The sequence below is a fragment of the Zootoca vivipara genome, chromosome 2, assembly GCF_963506605.1.
Source record: "Zootoca vivipara chromosome 2, rZooViv1.1, whole genome shotgun sequence".
Taxonomy (NCBI): Eukaryota; Metazoa; Chordata; class Lepidosauria; order Squamata; family Lacertidae; genus Zootoca; species Zootoca vivipara.
This window is the reverse complement of record NC_083277.1, coordinates 48,230,722-48,251,853: the sequence shown is the minus strand read 5'-3', so window position 1 is coordinate 48,251,853 and position 21,132 is coordinate 48,230,722. Positions and strand designations below refer to the sequence as shown.

General features: G+C 42.6%; 1 protein-coding gene across 1 annotated transcript in view; it reads right to left on the bottom strand.

Moving 5' to 3' along the window:
- Nucleotides 1-12,995, bottom strand: part of VGLL4 (vestigial like family member 4) — a 99,793-nt gene extending 86,798 nt beyond the window's left edge. The window contains exons 1-2 of the mRNA XM_035106220.2: nt 12,702-12,995; nt 8,210-8,286 (exon numbers count right to left, since the gene is read on the bottom strand). Of these exons, the coding sequence (XP_034962111.1) occupies nt 8,210-8,273 (64 nt within the window). The 5' untranslated portion in view covers nt 8,274-8,286; nt 12,702-12,995. The remainder of the gene's footprint in view (nt 1-8,209; nt 8,287-12,701) is intronic.
- Nucleotides 12,996-21,132: the final 8,137 nt, after the last annotated feature.

Genomic DNA, 21,132 nt, shown 5'->3' with positions numbered 1-21,132 from the left:
AGCAAAGTAGACCACAACGGGTAAAATCTGGCCTGTGAGAAAGCAACAGATGTGATCAAATGCCAACTTGTTTCCATTTAGGTCAGTAGAGCAGCTCATGATAATATAATGTTATGTCGGTTATGTGGGAGGGGGAGTCTGTTGTCAAGTAATCCTACCAGATTAACATATTTTAGTCTGATCTTCTGTATGTTTGTAAATATCGCTTGATCAGTATTATTCTACAAAACCATAGCTTCGGCATTCGTTCATTTGTTCATAAACAGCACAAATCTGGGCCGCATCCAATGCTAGTCCTACTCAAGAATTGACCCAATGAAACTGAAGAACAGGACTAACTAAAATACTTTCATTTCAATGGGTCTACTTTGAGTACTGAATATAACCCACAATTTACTAATAAAGTATATTTTAAAACAAATCAGAACACAGACCTATTGAGTGATATTCTTATAGCAGTTTGGGGATGTTTGAAAGACTGCCTTCCCCAGTGCTTTTTTTAGAGGTACTCAAGGGTACACAGTACCAGCACCTCTTTTTGTTGTTGTTAAAAAGTGTGGCACTTACTGCAACAACTTCATGGGTATCCAGTACCAGCACCTATTTTTCTAGGGGGGAAAGCACTGGCCTTCACCCATATAATCTTCCTAGACATGAAGATCAGCCTCGGGCACATAAGAAAGGACTATTTCCTATGTTACTATTTTGCTGGGGTGGGGTGGGGGTTACTGTAAGTCACTTTGGGAAGATTGATGGTCCTAAAGTGGCACAGAAGTCATTTACACAAGCAAACAGCTCAATCGCCCCCCTCTCCAAGTAGGCAGTAACCACTACATTATTTCTGATTGGGGGCCTTTTCTCTTTCGAACTTTTTAAAGACCCAAGTTAAAAAAATTAGGAACAGAAATGTTACTAATGTGCATACCGAATGAAAAAAATATGTAACGTCTGCCAATAAAAATGGACTGTTTTTCAGGCTTCCCAAACTTGGTGCCTTCCAAGTGTTTTAGACTACAACTCCCGTCAGCACAAGCTGATGACGCAGCCAACGGTAGGTGATGGAAGTTGTTGTCCAAAACATCTAGAGGGCCCATGCTGGGGAACCCTGCATCCCAGGGACAATCAAGTCACTGCCACATCCTCCCATCCACCATCATCAAGCTTCCTGTGCCTGAAGAGCACTGTGGCCAGAAGGTACATGCTAGAACAAGCCTCAAGTTTGCAAGATGGTTTGCTTAATGTCAGAATGTGAATACTATTGGGAAATATTGGGGGCATTTCCTAGTTGCAACACATGAAGTTGAAGATTGTTGTCTTTTTATAGGTTGTTGTACACATGTGAAAATTCTTGTATCAGATTTCCGGATCCTATCCATTCAAGTGCAACAGCAGCTATACCTTATTTTTCTAATGGTCACATGCCTTCCTTGTTTTTGCACTGATGCTACATTTCCAGATAACAAGAGGAAGCAGGGCTAGAGAAGGGTTAGTGGAGGAAAATGGTAAACGCAGTGCAGAGAAATTCCATTCCACTTGCAACTTGAGCAGGATGCAGACTAATGCACAAACAAATAAAGGGAATTATGCAGGCTTATCTGATGTTTAAATCTCATTGTTGCTGTCAGACAACTCAGCTCATGCAAGCTCAAAATAGTACTGTACTACTTCCTAGAACAAGGCAGCTGCTCACAATTCCAACAGCACAAAACTTCAAAAACAGCCTTGGAAAAGGCAAGTAGGTTCACACTTCTACCTAGTGTTGCATCTAGAGTCTGAGCACAGCTCCAGCACCAAAACAACAGCCGACACCTCTGCCACAAACATATCTCCATGTAATGCAGCATGTAAGTGGATGGCTATACAGCCTACAATGGATCCTCCTTCATGGGATGTGGCATTCTCATTTATAGAGACCTGATTAAGAATCTACTTGCTGCTGACAAATTAAGTGTTGCTCCATGCTAGAAACCCATGAAAGTTGTTTGTACTTGGCTTTTATGCTGAATGGATTTTTAAGATTACTGTGGATTTTTTATCGTAGCATTGTAGTATTTTTTGGTGCAATGCTAGATAATTTATTTTATGAAGCTTCTTAATGAGGATAGTATGTAGCAGTCGTGGGATCCTGAAATTACATTCAAATGAATTTAGCAATTGCTGGTGGCCACTGTTTCCTCCTAGACCAGGCACCCCCAAACTGCAGCGCTCCAGATATTTGGCCTACAACTCCCATGATCCCTAGCTAACAGGACCAGTGGTCAGGGAAGATGGGAATTGTAGTCCAAAACATCTGGAGGGCCGAAGTCTGGGGATGCCTGTCCTAGACAGAGGAACACAGAAGTACTATACCCAAACAAATATACATAAAAATATCTACTCGCAATTTCTAAAAACCCTTTTTCATTAATGCATACTTATCTCATGGCTATACAAATTCATATGGTATAGTTTCTTTGAGATGGGAAGGAGGTTAAGGTTAGGGTACAAACAATGTATATAACCCTTGCAAAACAGACTACAAGCCAAGGTCTATTTCAGGGTTTCCCAAACTTGAGTCTCCAACTGCTGTTAGACTACAACTCCCATCATCCCTAGCTAGCAGGCACAGTGGTCAGGGATGATAGGAATTGTAGTCCAATAACATCTGGAGTCCCAAGTTTGGGAAACCCTGGTCTATATATTTAAACCAGGGATAACCTTCAACTAACCTTCAACCTTCCAGGTCAGGAACAGGAAACTAGATCTGGCTGCCCATCAGCTACCAGGTCAAGTCCAAGGTGCTGGTACTGACAAACACAGTCCTAGGCACCTTGGGACCAAAATACCTAAAATCCCTCATCTACCTAAACAAAGTTGTTTTCCATTTGCCTGCACAAACACTACATCTAAGATGAAGCTTTGTTAATCAACTTGAACTTTGCTGTGACATGTTTGCACTATGCTTTGTTTGTATTCCTGTTACAAAGGAACACCCGTTCATGATTACATCAGATATGATGGCAGTTGGTTTAACAGCTCCTAGTTTAAACTATGGTAAGGAAAGCACTACATGAATCTTGGGCTGGGGTGTTTTTAAGGGTTTTTGTTGTGCAGGAGTTGTTGCTGTTAATTTTTTCTATCAAATTCTTGGGAGCTTATGATTTATGTGGAAATTATTCAATTTGCCTGTGCGCTTTTTGATATTTTGTTTCTGACTACTTTTGTTATGTTTGTGGTTATATAATTTTTTAGATGTTGTAGCCGCCTTGAGCATGGTTTTTAACTTTGGAAAGGCAGCATAAAAATAAAACAAACGAGCCTACCATGCAAATTTACTCAACAAACAGGTCAAGACAATAATGAAGTAAGAAAATGAACTGAACAGGACCTCTGCATTTGATCGTGCTGAGGCTGTGCTAAGCAAGTGTTAACAATTTGGATCTATTTTAAAGTAGATACTGCTTCTGAGGAATAAAATAAGATACTGGTTGCTAAATCAAATGACTGTTCTATTCTAAGCAGAGCTCTCTTCTAAATGTAGCAGCAACTATTTGGAGAGGGGGTCAACACTCATCTATTAATGAGGTTTTTTTATTGTGCACTGGTATTATTGCCTTTGTTATCAATCATAGATTTCAGATTTTTCTTTGTTGGAATGGGAAACACAAAATTAGAGATCAAATTTAATCAATACATTGCAACAAAATCATTTCTACTACATTTTAGATGTTTAACCTTTTTTAAAAAAAAATCTCACTGGAGGAGGTCAACATACAAATTCAACATTTACTAGAAGTGAAATATAACGGCTTTGTTAAGTAATTCCACCATAACAGGTTTTACAATTTGCATCTTGTGCAATGCAATGCCAACTGCTACGTGCTATGCAGATGAAGCCACTTCAGCAACTATCGGGTGTTTTTAATTTCAGTATGTGGAGGAGGTTCAGTATTTGTATTTTTAATCCACTAAATCCTAGAAGTTTGGAGTGAACAGATATACCCCAAAAGCATTTTAGGGGGCGGGACAAACCCTACTGGACCAGGTCAATGGTCCAGCTAGTCCAGCATTCTGATCTCATAGTGGTTAACCAAATGCCTGTGGAAAACCCACAAGCAGGATCTGAGCACAAGAACACTCTCCCTTCCTGTGGTTTACTGCAACTGGAAATAGCTGGAACAGCTGGAACAGAAACAACAGAGTTGCAGGGGCGGGGGGGGGGGTGAGAATTCAACTACCCAATACTAAAACTCTTCCCAGCTACTCCTTGCAGCACTCGACTTTCAACTCATAAAGAAAATAGATAGTCTTGGTTAGATTTTCAATAGTCAAGAAACATTCCGATTCCCAGGCCAGTTCCACATCAACAAAGATAATGGTGTCTCATCAGATTCACACGCCAATGATATTAAACCCTGTTGTTTAAAGGATCCCATAGAATCACAGAATCCCATAGGCTTGGGGGCATTTGTAGGAAGTGGATGAAAGACATGGAGTTCCAGAGCTCCGGTCAGATTCCGAGGTTTCCGCAACCAGAGGGACTGCTTTTGCGCATGCGGCAGTAGAGCGCTTCTGCACATGCACACGCGGCAAAAAGCCAGAAATATACTCCCAGGTTTGCCGCTTACATATCCCGAAGTTTATGTAAGCGGAGGTACGACTGTATTATCACTGCATTGTGACTGCTTCTTTTTTTATATACTGTATACTCCCAATATCAAATTTTTGTTGATTAGACAAAGAATTATTTCCACTATCATAATTTACATCAAAAACAGTAAGCCAAAAAAATTAACACTGTTGCCCAGAAGTTTCATTAAATTTGGTGAGTTACCTAAACTCTTACTCAGCTGTCTTTTACCACAAACTGAGGGAAGTTGGCATGCTGAGAGTATGGCTTAATTTGGCTGAGACACACATTACAGAAACAGTTACATTTTCAAGTTGTTAAATAGACTGGAAAATGGGGCAATTGTCTGTTTTGCTGCCTTGCGCTTTAAAAAAAAAGACATATAATGTAGCTTGGTGCTCATTAGCATAATCACCAAGCATAATTCCCCACTAAGGGAGAGAAATGGCTAAATATTTTTCACATTTGTTTTGAAATATAGTTGTAAAAGGTTCAACTGATTCTAAAGATTTTGCACTTTTCAAATAGTGAGTGCTTCTGTTATATCCTATCCACAGAAATTCAGCAACCTTTCCCACTGTAATTCATGGAAAACAATGACTTTATTTCCTTTTCTTTGCATTACACTGTTGGAATTCTGGTTAACAACACAATGTACTACTACTGGTGTGAAAATGCAACAATAAATAATAATCCATGTACAAATTTGGGTATAACAAACCTCAGCGCTATTCCTCAAGGCAATCCTTGTATCAGCTACCTGGAAGTAAAGCCCATTGAATTCAACAGGACATAGTTTCTAAGCGGATATGTTTAGGATTGTGCTTGAAGAACAGTCCTAGAAATTAATCGGCTTTAATGTGGCACAATTGCGCTCTAAACTGTGAACTGTTTTAACATTCCTTGTGATAAAACATACACAACTGGACACAAAACAAGACTACGCATGAACATTTTTGCAGTTTGTAAAGGAGGGTTAAAAAACAACCACCACCCACTGGTCTCAACTTTCAGTCAGCCCAGCAATCTGGATATTTGTTATTAGCTCATACCTTCCCTCCTTGCACTCCCTTTATTGTCTTAACAATAGCAACATACTACTGTTGCTTTTTAATACATCTATATGAATTCATGGGAAATAGAAGTTATTACATTAGGATGGCTTATGTGCTCTCTCCCATCAAGCTGCAATTGTTCAGCATCTACAAGGCAGATGTTATGGTTCTGTACACTAATATTTGTTTTCCTCATGTGAGGGTATTCCTTTTACACCGTAACTCTACATTTGTTTCCTATGGGGTACAAAGTATGGATATGTTTTTTTCCCCCCACTAAGGCCTCTACTCTTGCCCTGAAGAAAAATGGCTGCAGCCACAATGTCACATATAATGAGGAATCAGACAGATGCTAGCATTATTAAACCCTTCCCAAACATTCCCAGATCAGTATTAATTATTTTTAAAGGAAAAAAGGCATACACACTTTTTTGGGGGGGTGGGTTAAGAAATGTCCACATCTTTAAAGAAACGGGAAACAACACACAACAGAACAGTAAACATGCAAGCTAACAAATTAAGATTATGTCATTAACAAAAAGAAATGTTGGCATGAACCTGCACACAATGCATGGTGGCATTAAATAAATCAGGGCCTCGCAGTTTTTAAATCTGTGCTTTGACTTTGGTGATTTAATGAGAGGGTTTTTTTGTGGGGTGGGTGGAATTTATGTTGTCCTTCTTATTCATTGTTTTATGTCTTACAATATCTGTATCCAAATTGTTTTCTTACTTATTCACTGCAAGTTGCCCAGAGAGCCTTATGTTATGAGGCAGGAGTATACTGTTGTTAATAATAATAATAATATAGAAATAACATATACATAAATGGCCCAAATGTGTAGGGAGGGGCATGAAATGAAAGAGAGAAAACACAGTACAGGCAAACTGCACATACTATGGTTTCTGAAATTAATAATAGAGACTATCCATGTTAAAAAATGGTTGAATACAAGGCAAAGCCAAGCATGGAACAATTTCCAAATAGGTTTGGAGAAATCAATAAACCGCTGTGCATATTCACAGATTTATTCAGTACTAATCCAAGCAGATGTAACAGGCAAACTGCCACCCTCCATTGTTTGATAACTATTTGTACAATACTCAGAACACAGTAGAAGCAAACGGACACAGGCCAACGTCAACAGCAATGTTTGCAATAATTTAAATGTGGAATTTTACACCTACAGTACTTTCTTTCTCACCAACCCTTAAGGAAGCCTGTAATAATACAGTATTTCAGGGGGAATGCCTCCTAGAACAAATGAAGATCTCCACACTAAGCAACTCACTGCCCACCACCCGCCTGCTTGCTTTAAGTGACTCAATGCTTCACTCAAATTATGTAATAGTAAGCATTTGCCTCAATGTAAGATCACATAACATATTTCGGGAATTTCCTTAGCAAAAGAATTGGTTTAACACAAATTTACTCTGACTGATAGCTCATTTGGTAGAGCACGAGACTCTTAATCTCAGGGTTGTGGGTTCAAGCCCCATGTCGGGGAAATATTCCTGTATTGCAGAGGGTTGGACTAGATGACCCTCATGGTCCCTTCCAACTCTATGATTCTATGACACTTAATCAAATATGGGCAGGCCAAGCAAGTCTTAATGTGGGATTGCAAGAGTAGGCCAAAGCCTGTTGCTTCATCCAGACAATATAACTCATGTACTCTATTTCATTTGCACTGTATCTCCCCAATCTACATTTAGGAGGAGGAAATATTCCCCTCTAGCTTTCAAGTCTTTTTTAAAATCATTGAAATGTCCACAAAGGTTTCTGTCTTACACACAAGAAAGGCAACACAATGAGCAAAGTGAGAATCTATTTAGAAACCAACTAGGATTTTTTTTTCATTCATACCAAAATAATTTCTTTAACAACATCTTTCGATCGGTGCATTTTATACATGAACTAAAGTCATGTAGAGGGACATGGGTGGCGCTGTGAGTTAAACCACAGAGTCTAGGGCTTGCCAATCGGAAGGTCGGCAGTTCGAATCCCCGCGAAGGGGTGAGCTCCTGTTGCTCAGTCCCTGCTCCTGTCAACGTAACAGTTCGAAAGCATGTAGTGCAAGAAGATAAATAAGTACCACTCTGGTGGGAGGGTAAACAGCGTTTCCGTGCGCTGCTCTGCGGCAGAAGCGGTTTAGTCATGCTAGCCACATGACCCGGAAGCTGTACGCCAGCTCCCTTGGCCAGTAAAGCGAGATGAGCGCCGCAACCCCAGAGTCATCCGCAACTGGACCTAATAGTCAGGGGTCCCTTTACCTTTACAGTCATGTATTCCATGTGCTGCTCTGGTTTCGCCAGAAGCAGCTTAGTCATGCTGGCCACATGACCCAGAAAAACTGTCTGCAGACAAACGTCGGCTCCCTCGGCCAGTAAGCAAGATGAGCGCCACAACCCCAGAGTAGTTCGCGACTGGACTTAACTATCAGGGGTCCTTTACCTTTATAGTCATGTAAGTCAACAGCAAGGATGCACAATGACTACTGTACCAAACCTCAAGACAAAGACAGAAGTTCAACTTTAGGCTTACGTTTTTCATCATCAGCATGCACGAGGGATGCTGCTCTTGACAAAACATCCAGTGGAGTCTCCATTCCTGGCAGGATCCTGAATAAAAAGAGAAATATTTTGTAACTTTCTGAAACATGAAAAATAAAATGAGAAAAACATCTCATTGCTACCGTAAAGCAGGGACTTCTTTGACAAGCCAAATATCTGCATGTATTTCAAATCTCTGTTTTTAATTAGTTCCTCTGCAACCAGATCATAGTGCAATGTGTAGCAGTTTCTTCTGGGTGATCACAATGTCATTTATCATGGGTTGTGCTTGAATGACTAACCCTCCTCCTCACCAAGTAACTGAAGAGATACCTGTGCAATCTATAGTCATTCTCATCTACAAGCTATGAGCAATGCAATTCTTCAACTTCCACTAGAAAGTTCTGATCTAGAACAGAGCCAGCAGCCATAGGCCCCTAAGACTTAAACATGCCCAAACAAGACTGTAAAAAAGGAGATGTAACTGTGTAAATATTACTTCCTGGCAACTACCTTCAAGGGTGGAAATTGAACCACCGACCCACCATATGCCTTTGCTGGTTGCCAAAAATGGCTCTGTTGGAAAATTCATTTTGGAGTCACAGCTTCCGAACTACATTGCAGGTGTCTTTACACTCCTCCCTAAAACAGGCAAGGGGAGGGGACACTTCAGTGTTCAGGTTGTAGGAACTACTCTGCACACCTAATTCATTAAATGGAATGGATAAGAAGATCATGGGAACCCTTTGTTTGATCTCTTAATAAGCCAACTCAGTTCCAGGAGCACTGCATGCGTAGCCCAACAAATCACTGTTGGCATGCAGCACACAAATAAAGCACATTTAACAATCGAAACAATAGCTCTGGATGTCCCAGGTAACCCAACTTTCTAGGCTGGTGCTAGGAATTTGAAGTCAATTCCCAGCGCTGCCAGGAACACACAAAAATCCCTGTCTCAAAAGTTTCACAAAATTATAAAGACAACTATTGCAACAACGATGGCAGAAGTACCAAATATGGTACACAGCAGTATACCTCCATGGAGCAAACAGATTTGGCCCTATTCTAGCAACTTAACCTCACCTAGGCAAACGTAACCAAATGCAACACGTTGACTCTCATTCATGGTCTTGTTAGCCCTGCTATAGACCTTCGGACCTATAAATCTGGCAATCTGCAGAGATGGACGATGAGCTGACTCATTTGTGGTCAGCGACAACTTTCTAATATAGACCATGAGTACCTAGACTACTGATGCTTCTACCAATCTGTACATGGCTTTAGGGTCAATCTCTACATGTGGATCAGCTCAGCAGGCTCGAAGCACAGATGTGCTATGCACACAACATGCAGATGCATTGATTGGCTCTGCACAACACAGACAATCACTGGGTTGAGGTCAAGGGTGAGGACTGTCTCTGTGAAACTAATCCCTCCTCCACATATTGATTCTACACAGTTTAAAATGCCTGAAAGAGCATTTTAGGAGGCTCTCCTTCATCTTTCTGCCACATCAATTTGACATGTATCTCTTGGAATTTCCAACAAGACATTAAGGGAATAGCCCTTCTGTTGTTAAAAGCATAACCCCACATCATTCTACGCTTTTATCCCAAATGAAATGTCACGAGCCTACATGTGCTCAAAAGCTACAAAAATTAGCAATGCTCATATATCGCAAGTCATGACTATTTACAAATAATTTTACATGAGGCCAGTGTGCTGCAGTGATTAAGCAGCAGACTTCCAGGCCTAGCATCCTTCAGATGCTCTGGACTACAATTCTCAACCTTGTCAAATGGTCAGAGATGGTGGGAAGTGTAATTCAAAACATCTGGAGGGGACATGATTAGGGAAGCCTGAGTTAAAGTATCCACCTAGAAGTAAGGAGACTCAAATTCCAACCAGCTATGAGGAGAGGTGGCCTTGGGCCGGTTACTAACTCTCAGAGTCGTTGGTGAGAATAAGACTTGAAGCAGAAGAACCATATCTGCTGCCTTGGGCTCCTTGGAAATGCAATTATTTAGAAACAGGATAGGTTTTCAGCCACTTCAACAAATACTTTACACATAATACTGTAATGCCATAGTCTAAGAATAAAAGAAATGAATTGAATATTAGAATCATAGAATCATAGAGTTGGAAGAGACCACAAGGGCCATCCAGTCCAACCCCCTGCCAAGCAGGAAACACCATCAAAGCATTCCTGACAGATGGCTGTCAAGCCTCTGCTTAAAGACCTCCAAAGAAGGAGACTCCACCACACTCCTTGGCAGCAAATTCCACTGCCGAACAGCTCTTACTGAGAGATATTATGGAAGATGTTCCATAATATTAAATATTAAATTTAATATTAAAATGAATTTAATATTATGGAAGATGTTCCACAAAATGCATACAGAAACCTCCACAAAAGTAAGGCTCATCTTGCAGGAGCTTCCAGAACTCTTTGTCTCGCCTACTCCCCAACTGTGCCAGACTATAATTTGGATATAAATGAATGATGTTTGACCATGAAAGATTCTACCTTCAGGGCAGCAAAGTGGGTTTTAAGGCTTTATGATTCTTTCAACATGAAAAGCGTGCTTTTGGACCAAAATTGTCATTCTTCATTACTACCACAGGAAAAAAAGAATTGTATTTGTGGTGGGAGCCATTGCTCTGCTTCCATTCTTCTGTTAAAATGGGCTCACCTGCCAGAAATATTGGTTACAGCAGAATGTGTGTCAGTACAAAGAGCTGGAAGGCAGAATCTTGAGGCCCTTCCACTCCTACCTCATAATTGTAAACTAAACTGCAATTGTAACCTGCCCTGGAAAAAAATAAATCCTACACTGATTCAGTTTCGAAACCAGGCCAGTTAGTTCGGTTTTCTTTCCTTAGGACATAGCATACCATCATAGTGCCAGTTCACCCTGTTGGAGGAGTCCTGCTTTGTGTGAGAAAACACAGAGAGAAAGTTTTTGATATGACACTAGAACCACCTCATGCTTCTCCCATCAAACTAAGATTTCTAGAAGGTAAGACAAATTAAATAACATTTCCTTGCTATTCTTTTTAAACTGCTCTGTGGGTTTTTGTTTTTTTTAACCATCCTTACATTCCTTCATACACCGTTGGACTCTGTCTCTCACAGACTCTGAACTCAGGTGATCTTTTGCTTTAAGAAGCTCCCAATGCCACAAGCTGGAGATGGCCAGAATTTCAAATCAAAGTTGCATCACAACTGTCAGAGAAGAAGGCGTGTTCATCAACAATGCAGACGGCACTCACTGGGGTGGAGGTAGAACTGACAGTCCAATTCTCATGGAACGAGAACCAGACGCCTCTTCCTTCATGCAGTGCAAAGTGGACATAAAACTTCTAGGATACTACTGCGATGCAATTTAGCTGATTCTCCTCAGCATAAGGCCATATACATGGAACAAATAAGAAAAGGAAGCAGCCAAACTGCATATCAAGGAGCCCGTCAAGCAACAGAAGCCAGAAGCCAAAACAACTGAAGGAGGACAGAATCACAGCTACTGCAAGATTGAACAAATCAGACTTTTCTTGCCACTCCGTTACTTCTGTCTCCTTCCTAGGACTCTTTAATCAACTAACTCAGTCAGTTGACTGGGGATTACCATACCTACTTCTGTGATCCACCCAGCAAGTCGCCGGTCCTAAAACGTCTGTTGGGTTAAACGTGTTCACGGGAAACAAATACTGGGAGACAGCAGGAACAGAGCTGGGTGAGGCATCTTTGCAAGAGCCTTGGCGAGGAAGAGCTCACCGCACGCGGCAGGATCTCCTCTCTTACAAACACAGCAAGGAGCGCTGCCTCGGATCAGGCAAAAGGAAGAGTCGCCTGCAGGGTTTGTTCTGTGACTGTGGAGCAAAGAATTCGGCTGCATTTGGACTAGTGTTAAGTTAGGGGCAAGTTAGCGCCGGCTTAAAAAAACAAAAAAATAAAAGAAACCGGCGTTTGTTTGCTTTTTAATGCAGCGTGCATTAGTCCCACTCGACCTCCCACCCCCCGCGCTCTTTTGCACATGCATTTTTAACATTGCAAACATCCTGGGCGCATTCTGAGAGGAAAACACGAAAGCTAAAGAGAGCCCCCTCGCACCTCCTCCTCGGGATTTGGGTTCAGCTCTAGCGCGTTATCCTACAAAACAGACAAACAAAAAGCAGCCAGTCACGCGCGCACACACAATGTGCAGGGCATGTGGCAAGTCTAGACACAACTCTCTGCAAAAGCACCCGGCCTGCTTGAGGGCGGCATGGAGTGGCTCCGGCCACCAGCTCCACGCCGACGCCTCCTCCTCCAGGGGGCCGCCAAGAGGCTCTCGTGTGCCTTGCTTGCTTGCTTGCCTGCCCGCGCATCTCCCTCCAGAAAAGCTCCCCTGCCCCCCTCCCCAGCCCCGCGCCGCCACCAAGCTCGCCGGGCGAAGTGGGCTCCGCGAGCTGCAGCAGCCGCAGAGTTTCGTCGCCTCACTCACCAGTTTGCACGAGCTCCACGCTGCTGGGTCGCTTCCCCCCTGCAGTGCAGAGCCGAGCTGAGCCGGGCCGGGAGGGGGGCGGAGACCAGCGTGCTCCCGGCGGCGGCGGCGGCGGCTCCAAGCGCCGCTTGCTACTCCCGGCAGCCAAGCTGGGCTGCGCGGGCTCCGGCCGGAGAGAGCTCCCTGCTTGCTGATTGGGCGAGCGGGCAGGCGAGCGAGCGAGCGAGCGGCTGCTCCCCAAACAAATGCGCGCCTTTGCAGAGTCAGCAGCCGCGCGAGGAAGCCCGCGCCGCCGTGCGCTGGCCCAGGGAAGAATTCCAAGAATGATGGAATTCTCTTCCTAGCAGGTGGGGAGAGCCGCGCGTCCCCATTGGCTGCGGCGCCCATGAGATCAGCATACATTAGGATAATGAGGCCCTGACATCACATCCTCAGCAGGTAGAAAAGGGGGAGGGGAGGGGGGAGGCAGGAGGTAATGTACCTCGGCTGAAGGAGAGAGGCAGATTGGGAAAGGAACCTCGAGCTGCCGTGACCCCTCCGGGGAGGAGGGTCGGCGCTGCATTGCAGTCGGTTTTATAACCCCCCTCACACACATACAGTACACACTTCTTTCTCTTTCCTCTGACTCCACCTCACAAACACTCCAGCAGTCATTTGCAGCAGAGTTTTCAGCGTAACGTGCTCCGGACGGGAGGAGAGGAATAAGCCCCACCCTAGATCAATTAGATGGGAAGTTCCTCTATCCTATCTCCATTTCTGCATTTAAGATGTGCTCTGTGTCGACCTTGAAGTCAACGTAGACATTTCAAAAATAATCCTGGAAATAAAGCATCAGAAATAGGTGCATATGAAAACACGTTTTTGATTGTATGTGTCAGAGCAGTTGAAGTTGAACAAGCTTCATTCAGCCTTTCATCTGGTAGTATTGTTGCTTGCTTACTACGGATGACATTACGGTTTCCATGGCAACATTTTTGCGCCCAGCAACTTGGGAAGTCAGAGTACACCCTGGCAAAAAATAAATAAAAATCTGACCCAGCAAAATGAATTTCAATAGGGACAAATGTAAGGCTGTACAGCAGAAAGAACCAGCTGCACCAATATAAGATGGGGGGGGGGGGCGGCAGCTGCCTTGCCAGTAATACATGTGAAAAGAAACTAAGGGTCTTAGTAGACCACAAGCTTAGCATGAGTCAACAGTGTGACGCAGCAGCAAAAAACGCTAGTGCTATCCTAGGCTGCATCAACAGAAGTATTGAGGGAAGTAATAGTCCTGCTCTATTCTGCCTTGGTGAAACCACACCTGGAATACTGTGATCAGTTCTGGGCACCACAATTTAAGGAGGATATTGACAAGCTGGGATGTGTGCAGAGGAGGGTAACCAAGATGACCAAGGGTCTGGAAACCATGCCTGATGAGGAACAGTTGAGGGACTTGGGTATGTTTAGCCTCAAGGGCAGTCACATGGGGACTGTAGCAACCTTGTTTTCTCCTCCTCTTGAGGATCGCACCTGAACCAATGGATTCAAGTTACATGAAAGGAGATTCCAATTAAACATCAGGAATAACTTTCTGATGGTAAGAGCTGTTTGACAGGCTGCCTTGGGAGGTTGTGGGCTCTCCTTCCTTGGAGGTTTTTAAGCAGAGGTTGGATGGCCATCTGACATGAATGCCTTGGCTGAGATTCCTGAATTGCAGGGGGTTCAAATAGATTGCCCTGGGGGTTCCTTCCAACTCTACAATTCTGTGATTCTTTGATCCTATGCTAAAGTGGGAATTTACTTGGGGCCATGGTGATGTACCACTGTGGCTTCTGTGTGTCATTTCTCAGCAAGGATTGCTGCGGTGACCTGGTAACTTCCCAAAAAAGGTCAAGGGACTCCTGACCTTAGGTCCAGTCGCGAATGACTCTGGGGTTGCGGCGCTCATCTCACTCTATTGGCCGAGGGAGTCGGTGTACAGCTTCCAGGTCATGTGGCCGCTTCTGGCGAACCAGAGCAGCGCACAGAAACGCTGTTTACCTTCCCGCCAGAGCGGTACCTATTTATCTACTTGCACTTTGGTAGGAGCAGGGACCGAGCAACGGGAGCTCACCCCGTTGTGGGGATTCGAACCGCCGACCTTCCGATCGGCAAGCCCTAGGCCCTGTGGTTTAACCCACAGCGCCACCCACATCTCAACTTCCCAATAGACAGGATTATTTCTATCCAATTACTAATGTAGGGGTCCTAGAGAACCTGGACAACAGCCTTCATCCTGACTTGCTAGCATAAAGCTTAGGCTGTGGTTAGACTATGCCCAGTCTTTATTGAACATTCAGTCTGATTTGTTTACAAGGTGGTTATATCATAATGAGCATTCATCCTGGTTTGCTTGTGGAATGTGTACATGTCTACTTGTTATACCACTCATTAAATATTTCAAAGGTATCACAAAATCTTCGTACACCTGGAATTTTAGCTATTTTTTTTGTGCCAGTCTGGTTGATTCTCTGTGACTTAACTCTATCCACATCTTGCCTTAATAAAATTATTGGTCATAGTTTACAACTGACATCAGCTTTATAAAATGTACTTCAAGGAAACTTTAATCTGAAACAAGTCACTAAGCTCCATATGCAAATAATTTGAGAAAGTATTTCAGCATTGCTCAACTGCAAAGCTGCCGCTTCATACAGCCTGACATCTAGCCATACTCAGATGACAACAAAATGTCAAACTCTATCAGAAACACGCCACAGTCATGGCAACATGGTTCATGTGAGAAGACTTAAGGATACTCTTCAAAAGTTACTTGGAAGAGAAAAATAAGAGACAAGCTGTCTCATCAAACTGAACTAATTCCAGATATGCTGCGAACATTGTTAAACTTAGGAAATATAGTAATTATTGCATGCAACAAGAAGTTTGCTGCAGTATGCTGGCATTAAATATTTTATTATTTCTGGTGACATTATAAGACAATTGCCTTCTCATACTTGCAAGTGGGGACATAACAAAGCACTCATTATTCCAAGAATGGACAAGTATTTTAGTCTACTGGTTAATTTCTCTTGCTTTTTAGTATCAGTGTCTTGACTGCATGATTTGTTCTTAGTTGGAGAGAGACTTCATCTTCTAGTGCTGCAAGACTGTGGAGATGTAAGACATGAATCTGTGAAACTAGTTTCATGCACAGCAAATGAGAGTTGTGTTTCTTGAGTAGCACCTCTGCAGGCTACATTTGAAAGATTGAAAATGAAGGGAGTGGTGCATGCTGTTTGCCACATTACAGGGATCAATTGTTCAAAGGAACCAAAATAAAAATCCCTGTTGGATCAGCACATGCTCTTGGCCTAGCCTCACTTGTTGGGTCCAGGCCATTATAAACAGGGAGATGGGGAAGTCCCAAAGCATGTTTTTTTTAAAATAACAATAAAAAAGTCAACATGTTTCCTTTGAAAAAACGTTTAGGCCCCCCCCACACACACACAGACAAACACACCCACCCTTCAAATGTTGTCTAAGAATGCTGTATATGGCATTCAAACCGTAAGAGAAACATTGTAAATGGGAAAGGATGGTCCAGACATGCCATAATTATTATAACTCAAGATCCCATAACAATGTAGCCTTTGATGTAGCAAAGAATAGAGATCAGCCAGACTACAAAGGCTGCATTTAGTATGTTTGTTCCCAAAATGTAGCACACTGAATACTAAATTCTACATGCAAAACCCATTTTTGCTCCCTATTAATTAGTTTTCTACAGTAGTGCATTTATATTTTATTGGAAACGTTTGCACAATTCTTCAGCAGCAGATCTATAAAATCAGGTGCATTAGGACTGAGTATGGAATTTATCACTTATATATCTCAAAGGGAAGGAAGGTACATGGAAATGGAGATTTGCATCCAAGGAATGGTTGGATCTAAGTGTTCATTGTCATCTCACACCCATACTTCTCTCTTCCACCCCTTAGTACAAAATAAGACCGCAAGTCTTTATCCATTGTACTACACTGCCTCTCCTATCAATTTCATTACCAAAGTGCTGTTTTTGAAAGATGTGACCTGCCATGAACTGGTGCTCTCATAGCATTACAATGAGTATATCATAAATGTCTAGACAGGCATATTTAAGAGTCTGGATCAGACATTGCTTGTCCCCCACTCCCCCTTAGCGTATGAGGTGTTCCAAAAGATAGATGAATCAAGGAACTAATGGCTCATGCCTCTGCATTCTGTACAAAGGGAAAATCAGACAGCCAGACAATCAACAGATGGGAATGGGTACCTAAGGGACATTGGGACCAACAATCTTGCTACACTTATACACTGATAGATTCTAAATTTCCTGTTTACTTAAAGTGTCAGATCAGTGTGCTGAGGCAGCAAAAAGAGCAGACAGTGGCAAGACTTGGAAAGAAAGCAATCTAAATAGCAAGTATAATGGCAAACTAACATGAATTGACCTGAAGCTTCATACGAATGGTTCATGTAATCCGATGATGGGCAGATTTCAGGCTTCTTGGGTCAACTTTTTTTTTTTTTAACTAAAATCCCAAGATCTACCAGCCAGAGCCAAACGCTAACAACTTACAACTAGAATTAAAGAGCAGGATACCTCTGAACACATTCTAAACCTAATAACTTGTTTTCAGCAACAGCACCGAATAGAGTTTGCAGTCCTTTTACGCACAAAAAGTCCACTCTGGGTTAGCTCTCTTCGTTTCAGAAGCCTAATTTTGTAATTCCTATCAAGTATCTGGAAATCGGAAAACCTGGCCAATTCACTAGACATCACCCAGAAATCTGCCAGTAGATCTCCACCTATTTTCTACTCACCCAGCATTCTACTTTCAACGGTGGAAACACTGGTGCCTCGGAGAGGGTCAAGGCATATTGCAGCAACCATCCCGTTGTTGCTGTTGCTCCTCCTCCTCTTCCTATGGTATTCAGAGGGTATATACTGCCTTCAAATAAACAGTTCTGCATAGACTTCACAGGTTATAGCTCCAAATAAAGCTATTTATCCAGGACTCTGACAAATCCTTTTTCAGGTCCCATCAAAGTTAGCACAGTCACTATATATTGTAACGGTAAACAGCACATATACGTTATAAAATGTGCACTGTGTGCAGATGTACGTCTATTTGTCTGCCAAGGAATTTTGCTAAACGATCAGACATGGTTTTGAGAAAATTCCATCCACTCTCTCTATAGTTTTGACTTGATAAATGTTCATTTCCTCACCACCACCACCACCACCCACACAGAATCAGAATTGTATGTAACGCTATTTGGCCAGAATCCAACACAGAATGAAGTATGTTTGGGTCTCTTTTGGAATGTGGCCTGAATGGGAGCACAACCTAGATTTCTATAATGCAATTCATAATTGCTGTTTTAGTTTTATCCCTTTCCTAAAAGATGCCGTTTATTGGTCACTTTCCCCAGAACAAAGCAGTTAATAGCTGTATGGATTTTGTTGCTAAGTTTTAAAATCAAGAACAGCACATTAAAAGTGACCATCCATTAATAATTAAGAAACAAAAAAAACCTTCAACCCTGCACAACATAAACATGATATCCTAGCATTTAACTTGTACTTTAAACTGTAGATTGTTTTCTGTACAGCTGTTCTACCACTGAAGCAGTTCGGGTGTGTGTGTGTGTGACGTTGGCATTGTCTGTCTTGAGAGACAATGGAGTGTGCCTCGGGGGGGGGGGGGTAAGTCAAACCACTGCACCAGCAGCACTGAAGTGACCTCCCTGGGGTGCAAGCCTGGGCAGTGTGTAGGGTGGTCCTGGGCTGCCCAGACAGCAAGACCTCCTCATGGCCTCACCTCACTTACATGGACCAAAGGAAAGCAGAGCAACATGTTTGGCATTTATTTAACAAAATGTGCATATCACTTGATTCCAGTAAAACATCCAAGCAGTCTACCATAAATATGAAAATTATCAACAAAAAATAGTTAAAAACAATTAGAATAAAATGGGGGGGATAGATTAAAATGTGCCAACATGATTAGGATTATCTATTTATCAACATTATGTTAACACATTAACAACAACAAAAACCAGTAAGATTTTTTTAAAATTATGTTAAATCCTTAACCAATGTCAGCATAAACAATAGTCTTCAATCAATAGCAAATCAGGCAGGTTTTGCCCAGTGCCCACAGTATGGAAGGAGGGGTTCCTATGGAAATCCATTCAAAATAGTGGGCCCTATCACAGGGAAAGCCTTCCAGCTCTGTCATTGTTGCAAAACCTGAGTAAAACAGATCTGAGTCTAAAGAAAGATGGAGGGACATATGGGCTGCCCAATGTAGCACAGATGGGGGCCAGTGTTTCTTCTGTGAAATTTTTATTTTTTTTGGTGGCCCGCAGAATTCCTTAGCTTTCAGAATGTCCCCTCAGGCTTCAAAAGACTGAGCACCTCCACCATATTTTGTCAGCCTTCAAGCATTAAATATTAGAGGATTAGGTTACGCAAGTATACTGAGAGAGCAGCTGATTCAACGCCTGATAATATTGACTACCGTGTGTGCAAACTGACCCAACTGAGAAACACTGAGCAAGTTACACCCATACATGGAGGGTCCCAACAGGGCTTAATAAATACCTGTTTGCTCCCTTCTTGCTTATGTGCAGGCAGGTATATTTCCTAGGGTTGCCAGGCTCAATAGAGGACAGGACTTCTGTGCCTTTAATTGCCCTGCTCTCTTTTGAGTCGGGAAACCTTAAAGAGAAACCAGCAGACCCTTTGTTTAATTTCCAAGCAAAGGGTCTGCTGGTTTCTCTTTAAGGTTTCCAGACTCAAAAGAGAGCAGGGCAATTAAAGGCACAGAAGTCCTGTCCTCTATTGAGTCTGGCAACCCTAATATTTGCACAGGCAGTGTAATGGGACATTAGGGTGAATGGGAGATCTGGGTGCACCTCCCCAACCCCTCCCATTCAGACCTCCCTCTCTGCCCAATTGCAAGTTATTAAGACTCAAAATAACTTTGTATTCTAACTGTTGGCACATTCACACATCAAATGACAAAAATGCACTACAGGCATGAGTATCCCTCCTGCCCAGGCCAAATGATACGGCACAGCAGCTAGCTGATTATCACTTGCAGTTATTCTGTTATACTGCAGTACCAGCTGGCATTCCGTATATTGGACTAATTCATAAAGCAGAGGAGCACTAAACAGACATATGCAGCAAGGTTCAAAAAAGGAGCCTGCAGCTGGGTTTCAGCTTCAGGGTAGTCTAAATATAACATTGGATACTTGAGGAGTCAGATAGCTAACATCCTGGAACAACATGCCATACAATTATGCTCCACATATTGCTTTGGGGGCGGGGACTGAGCAAGTGGAGAACAATAAATATTTCCAAAGTTTGTTGTTCTATTTCTCGAGCTTGCATTGTCTCCAAAGTAGCTCACCAATTCTGTACAAAGCACAGTAGAACAGAATTCACCCGAATGCAGTCTGTGTTATAATTGTAGCACAACGCTGAACTGCTAGGGTTGGCCAGCTTGAAAACTGGGTGAAGGGTGGTTTCAAAAGGCTGTGGAGAAAAATGCAAGCAGTAGAGTTCATCCTTAAGACAGAATCAGTGGGTGAATTCAAACAACCAGGTTATTCATAGACACTTTCAGCTATCGCCCAATATCCTGACTGGTCACATGACACTTTCAACATTTGGTGACTCATTCACAATGGTCTTTTAATAGTAGCTGCCAAAGTGAAGTCCCATCTGATGAGATTCTCGGGTGTCTGCTTGCCAACGGCTTGGATCCAGAATATTTTCTCTATTCCTATGGCATCTTAGAGTTAACTCACAGCCATCTCTCCGTCTTGTTCGCTGCTGAAAAATCCCAATGTTCTCCTGCCTTCTTATAAAGTGGCTGGATTTGCCCTTCTTATATAATATCCCTTTTTGTGGAGATGTGAGCCAGAATTTGAGTGCTGTCACTCATTTGACTCTGGTTCATCTTTAGGTAAAATGGATGAAATTACACCATATACTAAGCCATGGGATATGAGGATCTTCACATGAAGCTGGGGAAGCAAGGACCAAAGGCTTTCACTTCAGACTGCAAGTTCCCAAGGGCAGAAGCCTGTGCTTGCTTGCTTATGTTGCTTTATTTGAATGGGTACAAGCACTTTGATAGTGCTAAGGAGGAAGGAAAGAGCAGCTACCAACACCAGAATTAGTTAAAGCTATTGATTGAAGCAGGGCTCGCTAATGTGGTACCTTGCAGATGCTGTTAAGAGTACAGCTCCCATCATCTTGACCAATTGGCTGGAGCTGATGGAAGTTAGCTCAGTTGGTAGAGCACGAGACTCTTAATCCCAGGGGCATGGATTTGAGCCCATGTAGGACAAAGAGATTCCTTCACTGCAGGGTGTTGGTCACTAGATGATCCTTATCGTCCCTTCCAAC